This window comes from Rhipicephalus microplus, chromosome 1 (genome assembly GCF_043290135.1).
Source record: "Rhipicephalus microplus isolate Deutch F79 chromosome 1, USDA_Rmic, whole genome shotgun sequence".
NCBI lineage: Eukaryota > Metazoa > Arthropoda > Arachnida > Ixodida > Ixodidae > Rhipicephalus > Rhipicephalus microplus.
Genome location: NC_134700.1, coordinates 254745241 through 254763923, shown reverse-complemented (window position 1 = coordinate 254763923; position 18683 = coordinate 254745241). Strand labels below are relative to the sequence as shown.

At 43.8% G+C, this 18683-nt stretch overlaps 1 protein-coding gene across 1 annotated transcript in view; it reads left to right on the top strand.

The window, feature by feature from the left end:
- The window catches only part of LOC119164585 (adipokinetic hormone/corazonin-related peptide receptor variant I-like), a 61162-nt gene extending 44533 nt beyond the window's left edge, over positions 1 to 16629 (top strand). The window contains exons 2-3 of the mRNA XM_037416813.2: positions 10001 to 10205; positions 11861 to 16629. Coding sequence (XP_037272710.2) covers positions 10001 to 10205; positions 11861 to 12456 — 801 coding nt within the window. The 3' untranslated portion in view covers positions 12457 to 16629. The remainder of the gene's footprint in view (positions 1 to 10000; positions 10206 to 11860) is intronic.
- The last annotated feature ends 2054 nt before the right edge of the window (positions 16630 to 18683 follow it).

Sequence of the window (18683 nt, the reverse complement as noted above, 5' to 3'; positions counted from 1 at the left end):
GGAATGCTCTCAGACAAGACCCTGATTTGGTGAAATCTCTGTTTGCTTCTATCCCAAAAAGGCTAAACGACGTGAAGGAGAGCTGGGGTGGCGTATCGAAGTATTTATTAAGTTGTAAGCACTAAATGTACTGTAACAGTGAGTTTAGAGAGACCCCTGAGGTTTTTCGTCTCCAATAAAGAATATTGGATATTAATTTCTGTATTGTCTGTAAAAACATCTCATTTTCAGATATTCCTTTGTTCCATCTCATTTTTCAGATGTTCCTGCTTCCCTTTCCTGAAAAAATATTTCTGGGCCGTGGCGCTGTTCTCGCTCTTGATCGACGCTCGCGCAATTACCTTCATATCGCAACCGACTGTACACGTGGCGATCGCGGAAATACACGCAATCGGTGGTGCCAACGCCCGCATTCTGCGGGAGTTTCTCGAACACCTTAGGTTGCGATCGCCTGTGACCGCAGGTTTCAGCTTCACTGGTCAACCATCCACGCGGCAACGGTACTTTCAAATAAGCGCTGCCACAGAAAATAAAATTTGGGCTGCTGTTCCACTTAGATTGACAGAACGCTTACTTGAGCAGCGCAGCAGAAGCTTAGCCAGAACAATGATATATGAACGCATAAATGCAGTTTACATGCAAAAAGTAAACGCGTTCGATATTTTGTTGACGTGGCACTTCACCTTGGTCGTTAGACCTGCCAGGGCAAGTGAATGCCGAAATTTGATGAATGCGCAGTTTTGTACCGGTATAGAAATTCAGAAGCACGTCGGACGAGATGAGGCATGACATGTACTTGAACTGGTATAGCGCATTACGGTAACAAAAAAAATGGCCGAACAGACCCACACAAGACGACTGTGTCTGCTTGGCCATTTCTCGTTTACCGTAACGCGCTATAGACCCTTTAACTATTCACTAACACGGGCCCTTGATGACACCCCGTTCCGTCCACCAATGTGTCTTAATAGCATCGGTGGGCAAGGAAAGCTTCAGAAAATATCCTGCTGATTTTTACCCTTTGCTTTCCTTGTTTGACAAAATATACATTAAATTAAACGTTGTTTTGAGCTAAATGAAAATTGTAAGAGATTCCCTTGACATTTACGCCCATTTATTTTATCTGATAAACTGAAGACAGACTTTCCTTATCCTTGAAATAAACTGGAAAACGTGCTTTCAGTTCAACGTTATAGGAGCTGGTAAATGAAATGACCGAAAGTTTTTTGGGGTACGTTTGCGGTCTTGAAACCATCTATAACGTTCAAGTACGATGAACCAACTCGCCTTATCTTCAACGCTTCATGACAAATCGATAATATCGATCACACACGCTTAAGCCAACCACCGATTAACCTGCATAAAGATGAAATCAAATGCAATAACTCTGATTTTTCATGTAGACTCCTACGCGTGCCATATTTATATAGGTTTGCCTATTACATGGGCGTGCACGAAAAATTGTTCATGCCTTCTTATCTTTAGAACTTCGTGCGCACGCTCAGTTGTAGTCGGTGTTTGCGGTGCCATGATTTCTTTTTTTGTGCGCATGTTTGCACGCCTTGCCGTTTTAAAATGTGAACCAGTGCCTTTTCTTTATGTTTTCTCAAGCCAATCCGTCTTTCAGTAAATAAATAGTAATTACAACAACGATGTTAATAATAATAGACACCCAGTAGCTTAGAGACAGAAAAGCGAAATGAGGTTTCCGTGTTTCACTACGATATTTTTGGAAAAACTTTTCCGGAAACAGTTCAGCATTGAAGCGACAAGATCACCTCAGATATTTTACTGAACTTTCACGTTTTGTGTGAACACTTAATTGGCGTGATTACTTGTGTTTTTTTTTTACAAACTCAGTGTGGTGCGGACACATTTCTATGTAGAGTGGACACATTTCTGTGTGTTGTGGACGCTCAGTGCTGAAAAACGTGAACTCATTGTGTAAGTGTTGTGCTATGTGCATATGTATAGCCTCGTGTTTGCTACAAAATGTGCGATGTCGACTTTTGTGCAAGAGGAGTAGCCGGTGCCACGCATTGGCACCAACCTCTCCTTATACACATTTAATTAGAAAAAGTATCCGGAATCGCCCACTCCTGCATGCCCACTCTGAGTGATCTCAAAGTTGAATTTGGCTAGTTCACATTCCTGAAATATTTGAAAACACCTCTACTATGTCAACCGCGTCAAGGAAAGACAGAACTGCGACAGTAAAATCAAGGATGGTAACGGTGCAAAGCTTGGTCGAATTCCTCGCAACAGAGAAGGAAAAGGGAGTGACATACGAGTGGTAGGAGATAGGTGAAGTGGGGAGTGCGCTCAGCAACGCGGCAGCTCAATAATTCGTTCTCTGATGGGTCAAAGCCCTCGCGCACTTCGGCGGATTAGAAGAAGCGAAAGCTCGCTTGGGAAGCTTTTCACGTCACCACCCAATATAGAAAATCTATAGTCACGCGATCATTCGTCACCAAAAATACCAATGCCCGAATTTCTATTCACTGTAATCCCTCACCAATTCAAAGGACGAACCTTGCGATATACTTCAGGCGCTTCGTGGAGCTGGTGCGATCTCGTACTTTTCGTTTGATACGAATAACTTTATTCTGGTCCTGGGGATCAGTTCAAGACTGCTGGCCACTTCCACGTCGGGACAGAGGCTAACCCCCGTATTCACAAACGATACTCGACTCGACTTTCATCCTTCATTTGAAAGAGTTGAGCACTGCGCCGCTGCTCCGCTGATAATAACACTGCGCCACTCAAGAATCGCAGCAGGTTAGCGTGATATGCAGTGACTCGTCGTGCCTACAGGCGGCGCTCCCATCGGCTTTCTCAAGTGAAGGTGAAGCGTTGAGTGAAGGGACGTTCTTGAATACGGGGGTAAGTCCCTCTGCCGCCCTCTGGACAGCCCTGAGTTGCTCCGCCAGCACGTCACTGTGCAGCATCCAGTACCACCACTGTTTACCGTGAGGAACATCATTGGCCAACGCCAAGCAGCGCAAGAGCATATGGTCTAAATTGAGTAAGCCCCCCCCCCCCCCTTACACACACACACATACACTTACTGCAAACGTGTGTGAATTATTCTTTTACATTTATTAGTACACTGTTTGGAAACTCGAGATCAGTTGTATAACCGCTGTCGTCTCTGTGGTATCGTATTATATACGATGGCGATACGCCCACTTCCTGTAATGGGCCCACGTATGCATGCTTTAGGAAGAGCAGAGTAACATGGTAACTTGCTGCCCAAAACTTTTCCGTGCACTTGTTTCGATGTCGTGCGATCAAGTATCTGCAAGGAGCGAGGGATTCTGAAAGCCCGTTAACGGGATCAAGCACGCAAAGCGGAGACGCCCTTCCATAACCCAGCCGTAGCTCTGCGCGGCGCAGCTGATCGCACACATGTCCCAAGGGCCCTATCAGGAAAGTGTTTTGCGATGGCCGCAACAATGGCTAGACGAGTCCATGTTTGCAGTAGCCTCGTGCGCACTAGAGCTCCCTTCCCACACACTTAGTGTTGTAGGTCTAATTTATCTGAAGTTTCGCGGGCACATTGAAGCGAGAGGTAGCGAGAGGCTGAGACCACAGAAAAACTTGTCGGGATAGTCGGTGCATGCCAAGATGCCATATGTTTTGTAACAATACACTATACAAGCAAATCTGGTAGTGCTTCAGGCGGCATGATAATGGCACATTCTGGATTTTAAACTGCGTTCTTTCGGCTCTGTTTATGTGGGAAGCAGCGCACGGAGGCGATCTGCACAAAAGGAACGAAAGTACAGGACAACCGCTGCAATCACAACTAGTTTAAAACGTGCTTAAAAATGGGGGGATTCTTAAGCTTTGCTTTTAAAAGATGAACCCTATAGCAATATCCGGTCCCTAGTGCGTACGCTCGATGACAATGTACGCTTGTACTGCACAATATTACTGAGATATTACATGTTGTATTGCAAATTAGGCCTGTATACAGGACGCGAGCATTTGCAATGCAGGAATGTCATTTTCACTGCATTTTCCGGCAAAGGAAGTTCTTTTCCCTGTATTTCCAGGCCGAAGTGTGGCTTAGTGGTAGAACCCCTGCTTGCCGCGCGAGCAGCCTGCATGGGTTCAATCATAACTGGGACCCGGAAATTTCTGTTATTTATTTTATTCGCATTTTCCTCGATTTCTGGTCCCGGAGAAGATGATCATTTTCGCTCAACACTAACGACCCCGACTCCAATGCTGAAGCCACAATTTCCACGAAACAAGCTATTTAACGCTATCGTGTTAATATACACACATGCTAGCGTACCACGTGTTACACAGACTATCAAGTTACAACAGTTTCTGGTGATCGTCCAAAAAAAAAGACGCTTTGAAATCGCTTAGGGCTACCGATGCTTCACTGATGCAATCATCTTTTGCATTTTCATTATATTAAACGACTATGGCTTAATGACCAATACACTGAATTGTTTTGTCTTCATTGATAAGGTTTCAAGTAAAAGGCAACTATCACGAGCGCAATTAGCACGGCCATTATCAATATGGAGCTAATAAACGTAATTTTCATTAGCAGAATCCTAATTAATCATCATATCAGTATTGGTTAATTAGCGCGGTTTTACTCAGGGTGCTCATTATTAACGTCACATTAATTAGCTTGGTTTATTTGGCTCACCAGCTAGCATGCTTTTAGTAAACGTGGTCCTAGCTTTACACAGATGATGTGGCGTAATTACGTCGGCTTCAACACGACTTGGTACTTTTTGCTTGGTTATAGCATGTCCAGGCCACACTAGACAAGTATACTGCCCAGCCAAATAGCTAACTAGCTGGGCACACGTGCTTGGGTGCTATAGCGGACGATGAAGACTACGACGACGGCGCGCACCGGCCGAGCAGCGAGCTATAGAGTGTGCAGGCTTCGCAAATTCATCTTCGCATGAGTTTGCGAAAAGCCCTAATCACTTGCTAACCTTTGTAGAACAGCGTGCATAGGAAGTTGTACTTCTAATGAAGTTTGGACCTTCGACAGGCCGAAACGCCCCCTTCGGAGCGTCGTATTTGCTGAGAAACGACGAATACCTCTCTGTTTATCTCAGAAACTTCTCCCAGTGCGAAAATGTTTGCGACCGTTCAGTAACCCTTCAGCACGTAGAGCTCCGACCGCTAGCTCCTTGGCAGGCGGGGCATAAAAAACGCGAACACCAAGCATAGTACCTGCGCGCAAAACACTCGTAGTTTGTTCAAGTGGTTTCTGCAAAACTCAATGTTTCTGGAAACAATTCAACGTAGTCTTTGAGAGAGTGCGCACAATGTTTCAAGCTTCAACTTTTGGACTACTCGGCTCTGAATGTGCATAAGCTCATACGTCTGAAACACTACGGTTCCACTTTCAGCTTGCAACGTTAGTATTGCCATAGTTATAAATTAAATTAGTCCCATTTAAACTTACGCACTTCGAAAAACTCAATTGCGCTTCAGATATGGGTCTTGCAATCAATTACAAGTCCCTCTCTCAAGCGGCTTTTACAAAGGCCGTCATAACATTTATCACTTCCACCGTGTGACATTATGGTTATTACAAGCACACCAAACGCTGCTCAACAGATTATCTCTATATCTGGCGTGTAATGTTGCGCGCGGAATTTATACTCGCAGGATTTTTGGCTTGCCGCGTCAAAATAGTTTGGCGCTCTAGCATCGTGGTATACGGAGCATCTACCAAAACAAAAAGGACGTTGTAATTACTACCCCCTTTAATCTAGTGCAATTTATTGCTGAACGAAAGACTTTTTAAACTACCTCTGTAGCTATTTGGTAGCTATCTTGTACTACCGAGTGCCGCTGTCTTCAGAAAAATCATTATAATTTTATTATAGTGTTACATAAACGAGATGGTCGCACCAAAAAAAGTCAAACCCCACATATCAATCAATAGTTCCAAGAAAAATGTTGCCGCCTACTAGCTCGCATGAAGCGCAGAGTGGCCAAACTTTGCTTCGTAGGATGCCATGTCGCGTAAAAACAAGAAACTAGAAAAGGCGCGGTCACAGAGACCGTCACAGTTCTTAATAAATATTTACCGACTTTATTCAGATAAGCTTTCGCATTTAATTCCTGGAGGAGTTCTTGCGTACTCATATTTTTTTGGTAAACATAATGAAAACAATTCCCCACGCAAACGCTCAGTTGAGACTGATTCGAAAGTAGGAAAACACAACCGAAGTGCCCCAAAACAAGGCCCATCATTTGCGAAAGCTATCTGGATAAAGTTGGTTCCTCGAAGTCATTTTATCGCCAAACTTGTTGTACTGAGTACTCCAGGCGACCACTTGGAAGGTTGCTCGGGGACAGATGACAAAATAACAACAATGTCAACGTGATGCCTCAGGAGTATCTGTCTGGGAGCAATATGTTTGGTTAGCGCACTAACGTAAACATTGCTTCCTGAAATGTAACTACAAGAATTCTAGCTAAGTAAATACACTTCCCTCTTTGTTTGCTTTTATCTTACGGTACGAAGCTGTTAACGAAGAGCTCTGTTCGTCGGAAAGCTTATTCAAGACCCTGGTGGCGTTGCCTCCATGCCACATCATTGTTTACGGCGGAAAGGCAGCATTACTAGTTTGCTTAGTGTGCGGGCTGCTTTATAATCAGATTAAGGACAGACACGACCTCGTTTCAGATGCCGGAAGTGACCATGCTGGAAGCTCAACAAAAGTATGTGCTGCATCAGAGGAAATTAATTTCTATGCCTTTCTCAACAAGGAGGAGCTAGACTAAGAGGGTATTAGTGTGCAGCGTTGGCCATAGTGGATTATGGGAAACAAACAAAACACGGCAAAGACAGCAACGTGAGAAAGTAGACTCCATGCGTTGGCAAATAATTTATCCACTGAAGATGCTCTGTACTCTGGTTAAGGCAGCGCAAATTAAATTTCTCAGTTAATGCATCATCAGCTGAAGTTGTCCCACACTGGCTTCGTTATATTGTTATTGAAACAACTGAATCGTAAAACTTGTTGTGAAAACGCAGGATGATGTCATAACCTTTTATTGAACAAAGCTCGAGATACACACGCAGAATTATCGTTAGACGACAACCCGACTGTTCTCTAATGAAATTATTATATGGAATCAAACACGGACGTACTCATGGCTCCTACAATAAAACCAAATATTTGGTTAGACGAAGTAAAGCTCCTTTAGCGCAAATATATAGTCGTGGTCACATTACATCGACTAGTGTCTTACATCTTCGTAGCAGCAAAAAGTGATGATGCTTGGAATAACCTCTAACGTTGTTCAATATTTAGATTGCGTTGAACAACGTTGCGTTGAACAATCTTATTTCAACTTGAAACGTACTGCACTCGTTCATTGCGCATAAAGCAGTAAACCTGGGGCAATGCACTTGTTGCACATTACAAGAAATAAATTGTAAATGCCCCTGATGTGACGTTTTCGGGGAAATCATTCACGTACTATTGTACTTGCGCAGCAAATAACACGTAAAAAATATATGAGTTTTTGCAGCTCGCTTTTGCCAATTTCTATTCCCGGAACATAAAAAAACATGAATCGATACCACGCGTTAACCTAAAAGTAAATAACTATTGAAACTCTGCTTCACTGTCATGAAGTTTGAGCAGGAGCAAGCACTTGTAGAAGCGAAACTCGCAGAATACGTCGCTTGAAAACGAAAGAAGCTTCTGAAGAAGAAAATGTGTGTTGGATATCGGAATGCTAAGCAGCATTGCAGGATAGAATAGTGTGGTTATGTGGACTGTTGTGTGAAGTGAAGAAGCTGTTCACTTCTTTTTTTTAATAGAACGCAGCTTTTAGGCAAGGGTCTCGCGTTCAGCGTTGTCACTCTGTTTGCTGGCGTCGGCGTACTCAACAGAGTCGACGAGGACGAAACAGAGTGTACGCGTATTTTGTGCGAATGTGTACGAGCCACTATAACCTCTCTATCTTCCTGCGTCACGTGCACTGGTCCCTCAGTCGGAGCTCGTGCGCATTCAGGGCTGGTATGGGCACTGCGGCTTGCTTCGCTTGTCGTAATCAAGGAGGATTTAAAAAAAAATTAACACTCTTTGGTCGTAATGAAGTTGTTGGCGTTTCGCTTGATTCGCGACGCCTGCATTGCATAGATTGGTGTGCGCAGCACTCGAACGCTGGCAGGTGGCAATATGTTACCAATGTCACATTGCTACTATATGACTATGTCCCATGCAATGCCACAGCTTCAACCACAGTCGGCGTTGCAATAATACGAAGCTGCGCTTAAAATTCATATTAGGCAGTGTCATAATCGTAATCTTCGGTGGTTTTGTGTGCACAGGCGTGTGGTATGTGTGTTTGTGGGAGGGGGGGTCATTGTTTCTCTTTTTTTACACAATAGCAATGATATCATAAAACATCACTCTCTTTCCCGTTGTTTTTTATTGCAATTAAATTCTAATGTTGTATATAAGAATTTCAATGTACGCGAGAAAATAAACGTCCTGGCTTTTCGATAATCTTGCGTCGAGGTTAAACACTCACACTAAAAAATGACATCGGCGTTATTATATATCAACTGATTTCATACCATGTATTCGCAGTTTAAAGCACCCGAATACCTCAGTATTATCGCGTTCTCGTCTTCTAGCGAAACTTCACATTGCATAAATACACTGCACCCTGCAATACCAAACAAAGCCCAAGAATTAAGAGCAAACCTCATAAGCGCGAAAATCCACGCGACAGCGACGAGCGATGTTATGAGCGACGAAACAGGGCGTTCGCGCGACGTGTCGCATGCTTGTTTTCGCGCGATCGCTCGGTTCTCCAGATTTGAAAACCGTCGCTCATCGCCCGAAAGTGCTCGGCTCAAGCAGCCAATAGCGAAAAATCGGAAAAGACAAAGACTACATAGGTGCACGTGACCTTGCCCGAGTCACGTATGCGCAACAAGAAATAACGCAATGTTTACGCATGTGCATATAAAAAAAGTGCTGCAAGGCATTCATAAACACTTTCCGTTTCATTACACAACAGTATATCTTATCTTTAAATTGCATACCGCTGACTACGTGGTTTTCTTGGCGCGAGTAGACGGCCTCATGCCAGCAACAGTGGAGTTCGGTCGCCGAAGCCGTCGCGTGAATGAGGTTTGCCTGCGCTAGCGACTGATCGCGCGAAGACGATCTACGTCGCGTCGGTCGTCGCTGTCGCGTGCATTTTCACGCTTATGAGGTTTGGCTCTTATGAACGAACACGCTACGCCAGAAACCACCAGCTCGAGCCAGTTTTCGCAAGAACAGAGAACGCGGTTTTCTTTTTTCTTTTTTTCCACGGACCACTTATGACTGGAAGAGTCTTCCCCAGGATGTCTCCCAGCCCTCTATAACTTTATCAAATATTTGGAAAACTTTATTGCTTGAATTATGTATGCACACACCATTTTTGTTTTATTTGTTCTATCTTTTGTATCAATTGCATTGACCCTCCAGCAAGGACCAAAAAACTTCTTGATTGAAGAATCCTGAAAAACCTATATTAATAAACAAGTCCGCTGACGTCCTTCAACCGACAATATCATCCTACAAGCTCCCGCAACTGAGTGTAATCTCCGGGACATAATGCTACTTTAAGCTCCTGATCTCACACCTTCTGCTCACCTTGCTACCGCCTAATGACATTCAGTTTCCTTTCTCCGGCACTGCCTCCTATGTTGTGGTTATGCGGTCTTCAAGCATGTTTTGTGGGGCTGTGCCTCTGCCAGTGGCCCTTTCCACCAAGAGGTTAAGCTAATTAAGGCCCAGGACACGCTGACCGTCCAGAGGGACCCACGCGAGAGCAGTCTGGCTGAACCTGACTGTCCCCGAGTGTAGCTAGCCACGTGACGTGAAGTTTACTCACCTCTATTGGGAATCAAGTGAAGTTGTTTCACTCACTCTCTCCGGCACATCTTGCAACGATGCCTCGTCAATTATGCACACTTTTGTGTCTCGTGCAGGCGGTGATCTTCCGCGTGATGGAGCACCCGGCGATGCCCGGCTTCTACCAGTGCGTGACGTTCGCCTTCTTCGCGGTGCCATGGCACGAGAAGGCCTACAACATCTTCTGCCTGCTCGCGCTCTACGGAGTGCCGCTGGTCGCCATAGTGGTCTGCTACTGCCGCATCCTATGGGAGATTCACAAGCAGTCCAAGGAATCGCATAGTAGGGCGAGGCAGTTTTTTTTTTCTTCTGAAGTTGCGCAGCGAAGTTTGCAGTATACAAGCAAATAGTCGTGTGGTCAGTCCCACATGTCTAAAGAATGTTCATATTCAAGCTGAATTAGGCAACAACTAGCCATGGCATTAGCTAAGTATCTTCTAAATCAATGTTAGACATTGGTTTATCCCGACAATAATATTGAAACCCCGTCCGTTCTCGTGTACCTTTAACAAAACTCTTTTAGTGTTTTCGCCAATAACCTTCAGACGTCCACAGAAGCTGTGCAATAAGGCTTAGAGTAAGTCATTGCAGCTTCATTAACAGGAGAAAAAAAAACTGAAAAGAATACAAGTCGGAGTAAAACACCGGTAAACAAAGCACTTTTATAATTCTTGATTGTTCTTCTTGCTTATTTTGCTATGTATAATGTGCTATCATCTTCATTTTTGTTGCCTTACAGATATGCATGTACAAGCTGAAATGTATGTGTTGAAATATTTTTGAATTTTTTTATTTTTAGCAACTGCATTGTTTGTTTGCATATTTGTCATCGCTACGCTCTCAAAGACAAAACGAAAGATAAACGCAGCGTTCTAAACAAACAACGAACTTCAATATTTAAACCTAATGCTTTTGGAGTCACCAAGGTTACTTGATTGACACGGTTATAAAAGGTGCCACAGATAAGCTTCGAGACCTTCTTTAATTTAACATGTACATGACATCTAAGTCAGCAACCCACAGCACAAAACTGCGCTCTTGTTATCGTGAGGAGAACGCTATATGCAGACGCTGAGCAAGCGCGCCGCGTCCGAGCACTCTCGTCTATTATGCAATACTCTGGCGAGTCCGTTCTTATATGAAGCGAAAATGCGCGCAGTCACATGAAAGTACGAGAAAGTGAACGCCTCAGATTCACACTCTCATGTGTTCATTTTAGAGGACTTGTTTATCAATTCATTGCTGCCGCAGACGACGAGAACTCACAGTATCTGGAGCACAGAAAAATAAAGTTGTTGAATTGCTGACTCGTGCACGGGTTGCCGTATTGCTTATATTTCCAGAGTTTCCACAAACTGATAAGACATTTATGAGTAGTGCATGTAATCTTCGACTTTGCTTCACGAAGATAGAAATGTAATAAATCTCGAGGTAGAGGTGTTTTTTATTGGCGTCACGTAAGGAGATGTCCGCGCGAATTCCGCACAAATATAAGGTGCCAGCTACTCCTTATTCCTTAGAGTTATCTCACATAGCGCACGTAGGGTTCAAGTCTCCAGGCGTAAGAAGTACACAACGCGTACAATATACAATGTATTATAACAGTTAGGACATGAGATTTCAAAAACCCGTATGCACCAATCACATGTATCTGCATATACGGTGAGATGTTCACAAATCGAAGAGCAACCGATGCATACAGTCACCTGTCACATAGTTTTAAACATAATAGTCAAGAGTCACATAAATATGTCACGTTAAAAAAGGAAAAGGGAAAAACCTAAATGCCCTAATATCGGCTCAGAATGCCTCTGTCTCAAGAAACATTTTCAAACATTTTACTGTGCACGTTTTGTTGGCCACGGGCCCAAAAGTTTCCGCAAACGTTTAGGCAAGAGCAATTAAAAATTATTATTTTTCTGTTTTTTTTAACGCAGTCGACCAACTCATTCAACCAGAGCAACAACCGGGCCGGCTTCGGCTTCGCCGCTCCGATGTCCGGCACATAACCCGTGCCCGAAACCGCACTCTACGCTTGACCATCATCATTGTGCTCGCGTTCTTTCTGTGCTGGACGCCGTACGTGATCATGGTGCTCTGGTACCAGATCGACCCGGAGAGCGCCAGCAAAGTGGACGGCTACGTGCAGTCCTCGCTCTTCATGTTCGCCGTCTCCAACTCGTGCGTGAACCCGCTCGTGTACGGCAGCTTCACTTCCAGCTTCCGCAAGGCCTGCTGCCAAGGCTCGTGCTTCTGGACGCTGAACACGCGCCACGGCCAATGCAAGCTAACCAGAAAGCCCTCGAAGCAAACGGTCAATTCGTGGGTGCCCACCACACCCATCCAGAGGGTGGAGTTCACCCGGGACTGCTGCTCGATGTGTTCGTCTGACGGCCACGAGGGCCGTTCCATACTGGACAACCACGACGGCCGCAGCTGCCACAACATGGTGGAGGTGCGGCACACCTCCGTCACCATGTGCCGTTCTTCCATAAATGGTCACGTGATCAAACAGGCAGCGCAAAGCATATGAGCGCCGAGGCCCGGCGAGCCATGCATTATATTGGGTCGTTCATCGAATGTGTACTGCCGACAATACCGCTCATTGACTTCGTTCCTTAGCTGGTGCTAGTACTTTTGGAATCTGATCTCATCGTTCATTTTTTTATGTGAGGGTCTTCCTGCTGTCTATGACATTTTCGTTAACATTAATGGTCGAAGCAACTTGAACATGAAATTGTGACTTTGCTGTGGTATGAAGGCATGCTGATGATATTAGCAGCTGCTTTTGGGACGAAAGTGGATTGAATTAAGAAGTGAAGGAAGAGAAGAAGGTCGAGAGGAAGGGAATACGAGGAAATCAATCAGACGTGCATTCGGCTCGTTACCCTTTTCTAGGGCAAAGAGGTTAAGGGATGAAAGGAAAGAAATAGACAGTGAAGTGCTATCGGCGTATTACACACCTATATGATCACCATCGTTATTATGTTCATCGTTTTTTTTTTCAGCCTGTTTGGGTCGACTACAGGACCAAGGCCCCTCCCTTTGATCTCCAGTTCATTGTAGATGAGGCCGTTCTATCTTAAAACTTGTAGCAACGCCTACATCGCTTTGCAGACCCACAACATGTGGGGTCGTGGTCCGCGGATGCTTCGCTGTAAAAACAAGACCTAGGTCCAGTTCGCTCAGGACAGTGCAAAAGAAAAAAAAACGATTCGTTTTAAAAGTGTGCTGAACTATGTCAGTGTACTTACTTGTTCAATAGCCCCTTTCCCCCCCTCCCCTTCTCGGCTTTCGTGCCAAACTGAACAATTTGCCACTCGTTGACGTCATCACTTTGCACCAGCCCAAGTGCAAGTTTAGTTTATATGTATTCAGCAGATCCTCACTAGGACGCCAAAACAAGAGCGCTTAATGAGGACCTTAGTGGAACAAGCATACGCAAGTGTGTGAATATGTATTATTGCTGCCTTCGCGTGAATTTTTTTTTAAATGTTTCCATGCATACAGTTCGAGACATACGAGTTCAATCTCACCTGGTCAAACGCGGCAACAGAAACAGAATCATGGTATTTAAGAGTATCCCTTTATTACGTAGCTCCTGGTATGTCATGGTTTTTCACTCGGTAACTTTAACGTCCGGGACAATGGGGCCAAATTATGTGCGATTGCGAAAGCTCTTTTTCGATTGTGCCGCTTGAAGAAAGTAATAAACAATTTGACGCGATAAAACGCACAAGCTGTCTGGATCACTTTAAACGCGTTCCACATGTTCCGAGCACTCATCTTTGTTGCCTATCATCAGTGGTCAAAGCACTTAAAGCATCCGCATTTGCTTAGCAGATTTCACCCATAGTTGAAGGCAAAAGGTTCAGATAGTGCATCAATCAGTTGTCGAGCAATTTTGCGGGCTGTCAGCACTGAAACTTGCAGCGTTAAACGCGTCAATAGTTCAGCGCCACCACCCGAGAAAATCCAATTTACGACAGCCGCATTTTATGGAGCGATGCTTCAAACGAAGGTTCTTAACCCGTCCGTGGAAACCATAACAAACACCCGTCCTTCGTGTGAATGCCCTTCACGATGGCCTATTTCTCAACAGTACGGTGTGTCTGTCGGGGAGGTTAACGACCACAAAAGTCCAGCGTTGGTGCCTTTTTTTTGCGTGACTCATTTGCGTAATAAAACCACATCGTCATGACTAACGAATCATCGAAGGTAAACTCGTTGCCCACATGCGCTATGATGTGGTGGTGTGAGATCTGCTGATGTGCTACCAAGGAAGCATGGTTTAAGAGCAGCTTGAATCTTTTCGAGTTTGCTTCCTGTCGTAGATTCGTAGCCGACTGCCACTGCAGTTATCAAGGCAGAAGTCAGTTACGGAAATAAAATTTGTCAATGAGGACTGTGTTGACGAGTGGAAGCTCGCTTTCCAAGAGCTTCAGCCATTTAGGTGCTTCTAACTTTGACGCCATGCGTACGGTGTCTTGTACACGACGAATATTTAGTATGCGAGCTCTAATACTCAGTGCTTGTATCGTAGACGCCAATGTCGTGAGAAGTTCCGGACATGCCTGGTTTGCGTGCGCGTGGTCTATAGCTCCTTGTGTCAGAAAGTGGTGATCGCTTATACGCGGCTGGTTAGAAAATGACAACGTGAACAGTATTCGTGTGCCTGTAACAGAGCGATTGCTCACGAATCTGCTCAAGGTGATGTGCTCTGGGCCGTATCGTGCGTGTGTGCACATACATAATCGTTCGAAAGTGTTGTGTGTTTACAGAGTGTTTCCACGGATTTGAAATGTGTTTTTTCATTCATTGATTGCTGCCGTATATGTTGCGTGTTATAGACAATTACATGCCATCGGGAGTGTCCTGGTTAGACCAGTTCATGTGTTCAACATTTCACAGTCTCGTTAACAAACGCAGTGTACGTGCCGTTTAAGCCTCACATAGCTCCGTCTTGCACTTCCAGCGATAACTTCATACTCATGCGCAAATAGTTTAATAGTCGCAGGGCTGACAACTCGGTAGCTGAATGCGTAAATCATGCGTGAATCTGAGAACATAGGCTCACTTTTACTCCGCGGAAATGTATATACCTTGCCCATTTTTCTTTCCAATTTCCTTGTTCTCCTATTTCAATTAAACGTAGCAACCAAGTTCGTCTATGCTATACCTGAATTTAGACTCCCCGTAGTCTAGTTGTAACTATATGGCAAAAATTTTAGGCGTGCCTGAATTCCCTCGGAAGATAACTGGCATGACACCCAACATACGCGGTATTCATTCCGTTTCGAAACAAAGTTAGTATCGCTAAAAGCAGCTGCCGTTCACGGCTGGCCTTAAAACACCCTAGCAAAAAAAAAGTTCTAGAAAGAAAAAAAAACAAAAAGAAATGCTACCTTATCGCTGGAAGTCGACGCGCAAAATGGCCATTGTTTGTAAATATCGCTGGAGAAGAAAAAGAAACTGTCGGTACCGATTTCTAGCAGCACAGGCATCGCTGTCAAAATGTTCTCAATATACAAGTACACTAAACAAACGCTCCCTGGTCACCTACAGATTTAAACCACACAAAACATACTTTGCAGTTTAGCGTTCTTATTTTGTAGTTTGCTCCTTTAACTAAGCATCATGGTACCATATATACATGTCTATACCACATACAGTGGTGCGAGTGAGCAGCTACTAACAATGTTTCGTGTTTTGGTACTGAGTGTCATCTGTTGATGGCGGTCAGTGCTGCGTTGCTCAACTTCTCGTAAACGCACAACATTACAGATGCTCATTTTTTATTCACTCGACGATCGTATAGACTTTATCTGTAGGAGTTCAGAAGGTACGGTACTGTATACTAACGCGTTCTTGTGCCATATTACATCAAGGAAGGAAGAACTAAAAATAAGCGGCATTACTACCAGTGTGATATTGTTATATTCAAGGTATATTTATGTGGGCACCGCTAATGTAGTTGTCGCCACATGCTCCTTTGTGCATCCGCAAATATTGCTTTCACTGTGCTTCTGATTGTACCTGTATACTTCGTCTGCTGCGATGTTAACGACAGAAAATCTTGGCTATACCTTAGTGGTTTAAACATTGTGCTTCTGTCAGATAAAAGATCACTTTCGTGCTCTGCATCATTAAGTCATAAATATAAAAAAGTGCCTATTTTTTTCTTCACTGAATCTTTCGAGAGGTGCGTGTGAATTCAACATTCATTTCTGCATGCCACAGTAGATATATCATCAGTGTCATACAGCGTGAAAATATTGTTCCTACTGTAATTATACTTTCAAGAACGTATACAGTTTGTATAACGATATATTTATGCTGTACCAATAGAAATATTACATAACAAAGAAAAAACATAATACGTCACTAATTTCGAAATTACCGGTATAAGTCTGGATAGTAGCATATGCTGTCGAATTCACATCAGCTGTATGACATGACTTTTTTATGTGTTGTTATGCGGACACGTTTAGTCACGGTTGGGTCAATTTAATCAATCTGCGCTTCATACAAGTGCAGCCAATCTTTGTCGCTAACACGTGAATATTTGTTTCTACGATCGAGAAAATTAAATGTTAAAATGCCGTAACGTCAGTTTACGGTGCGTTGTTCTTTTTCATCTTCCTGTTGGTCATCTGCTGATGTTGAGACTGTAAATAAATAAATAAACATATTTACGATGTGTTCATTCATTCTTCGTGTCTGTTTCCTGTAGATATATATATATATATATATATATATATATATATGCGTAGAAAAGGCTTAAATCACTCGGGTCACCGAGCTCATGTGGCATAGAAGAAATTAAGAACCAGCAGTTGTTCCGTGCATGCACGAGTACAACCGATGAGCGAAACTTCTTATAAATGGGACGCAAATGACTAGGCTGGGCTAACTGTGGGTTTTTCGTTTTCAGTAGACTGGTATAGCAAGTATTGGGACGTACCCATTGTGGCGCATACCCATTTTATGATGGAGTGTTTCTACATGACCCACCATGACAACAATAGATGCAGACAAGCTTAGCTTCTAAGTTTCTTCGCAGCTATAAAAAAATGCGTCATATAAATGGCCACTCGATATAACCTTATAAATTAACAAACGCTTTGCTAGGTAGCAGTTTCGCCGCTCATTTCCGAAAGTTCGAGTCAGCTGCAGGTAGCGAAATTGAGCGAATAAAACTCTTGCCGCCATGGGAAATGTTTGAGGGCTCTCGCTTGCACGCAGTGAACAACAAAGAGAAATATGTCCTCGTGCTCTCAATTTCCCTACAAGAAAAAAAAACAATGTTTCACTTGCCTGGGTTCCTTTTGAAATCATCGTTTCTTTGCCTTTGTTGTGTTCACTGTCTGCGTGATATTTCAAGGTAAGAAACACTAAACTCGCTGTAGGTTTATAGTCAGCGGAATTTGTGGGTTCATTCTTTGCCTTATGATCAGCCGAAGTGCTCGTTTTCCGAAATCCGAGTGATGCCTGGCGCCTTTGGAGCCTTTGATTATGTCATTCTAAGCGTAAGTACAACTGTAAGTACAACGATGTATTTATATAGTTTATTCAGTGTCCTTGTGGCTAGAGTCTCTTGCGCATATCTTCTACCGCATCAAAGAGTGCCGCATTGTGCTTCGCAGCAAAAAAAAACTGCAGCATGCTTCTGCTTCTGTGCAATTTAGTGGTGTATAGCGGAGCGAAACAGACACGTGGCATGACTCGACAAGAAAAAAAAAATCTCCGAAGTAGTGCCATCCTCAGAGTTTTTCCTGTTGCCGCTGGCATACCGATGCGTTAGTGTAATCGTAAGGTTCTATTTTTAGCCACCCTCGTTCCTTTTTTTCCTGTATTGTCAGATGCACTGCACGATAAAACTTCAGAAAGCATTGCATCCCCCTGATTGTGTAACAGTCTTTACCACGCTCCAACTGCGAGATCTTGCACAAACACCCTTACACACACAAAAAAAAATCAGTAGTGCCGCCACGTGGCAATCACTACAGGTTTAAGAGCGGTAGGAGTACGTGTGACACGTTTTCAAAATGCTCCGTGACTGTCCCAAAGGAACTGCATTGTTAGAACCAATCAAGTGACCAGTCTTCCAATATAATAGGTTGAGCAATATTGCGCTATATCGTGGCGTCCTAAGCAATGTTTTCCTTTGCTAGGCTTCCTTGATCCGATTGCCTTCAAGGTATTTCTACATGGCATTACTTGAAAGCCGGTAAGAGCTCACGCAACCTACCTCATTCTTCACACAGCTCGAGTGGCTATATAGAAGGTCTTCAGTAACAACAGTGGTCCGGCCGCTTCTCACTCTTTATAAGCCTTCTGCTATTTGCGTTGTAGAAACAACAAAAAACTGCACCAGACACGTCCAATTTATTGTTATCCTGAACATAATAACCAAACATAGGACCATAGTAAAGGTCAAACGTCCACGTTTTTGCTAATCCAAAAAACAGCGACGATAAAACGCAAAAACACACATATGGCGCTGAGTTCGAACCACTGCAAGTGTCTCAGTTATTTTTATTTTTTTATTTTTACACACTGTTCTGCCCCCTCATACGGCAATACAATAGCGTAGTTAGCATGAGGGGGGGGGGGAGTGAGAGAGGGGCGGGGGCGGGGTGAAACCTTTTCTTTCCTACTGATTTTTTTTATATTGCAGTGCACGCACACATTATGCGGTTTCTAGTTTGGCTGTTTTCTAGCTTCGCTACTATGGCAATAGCATACATCTGACCGGCT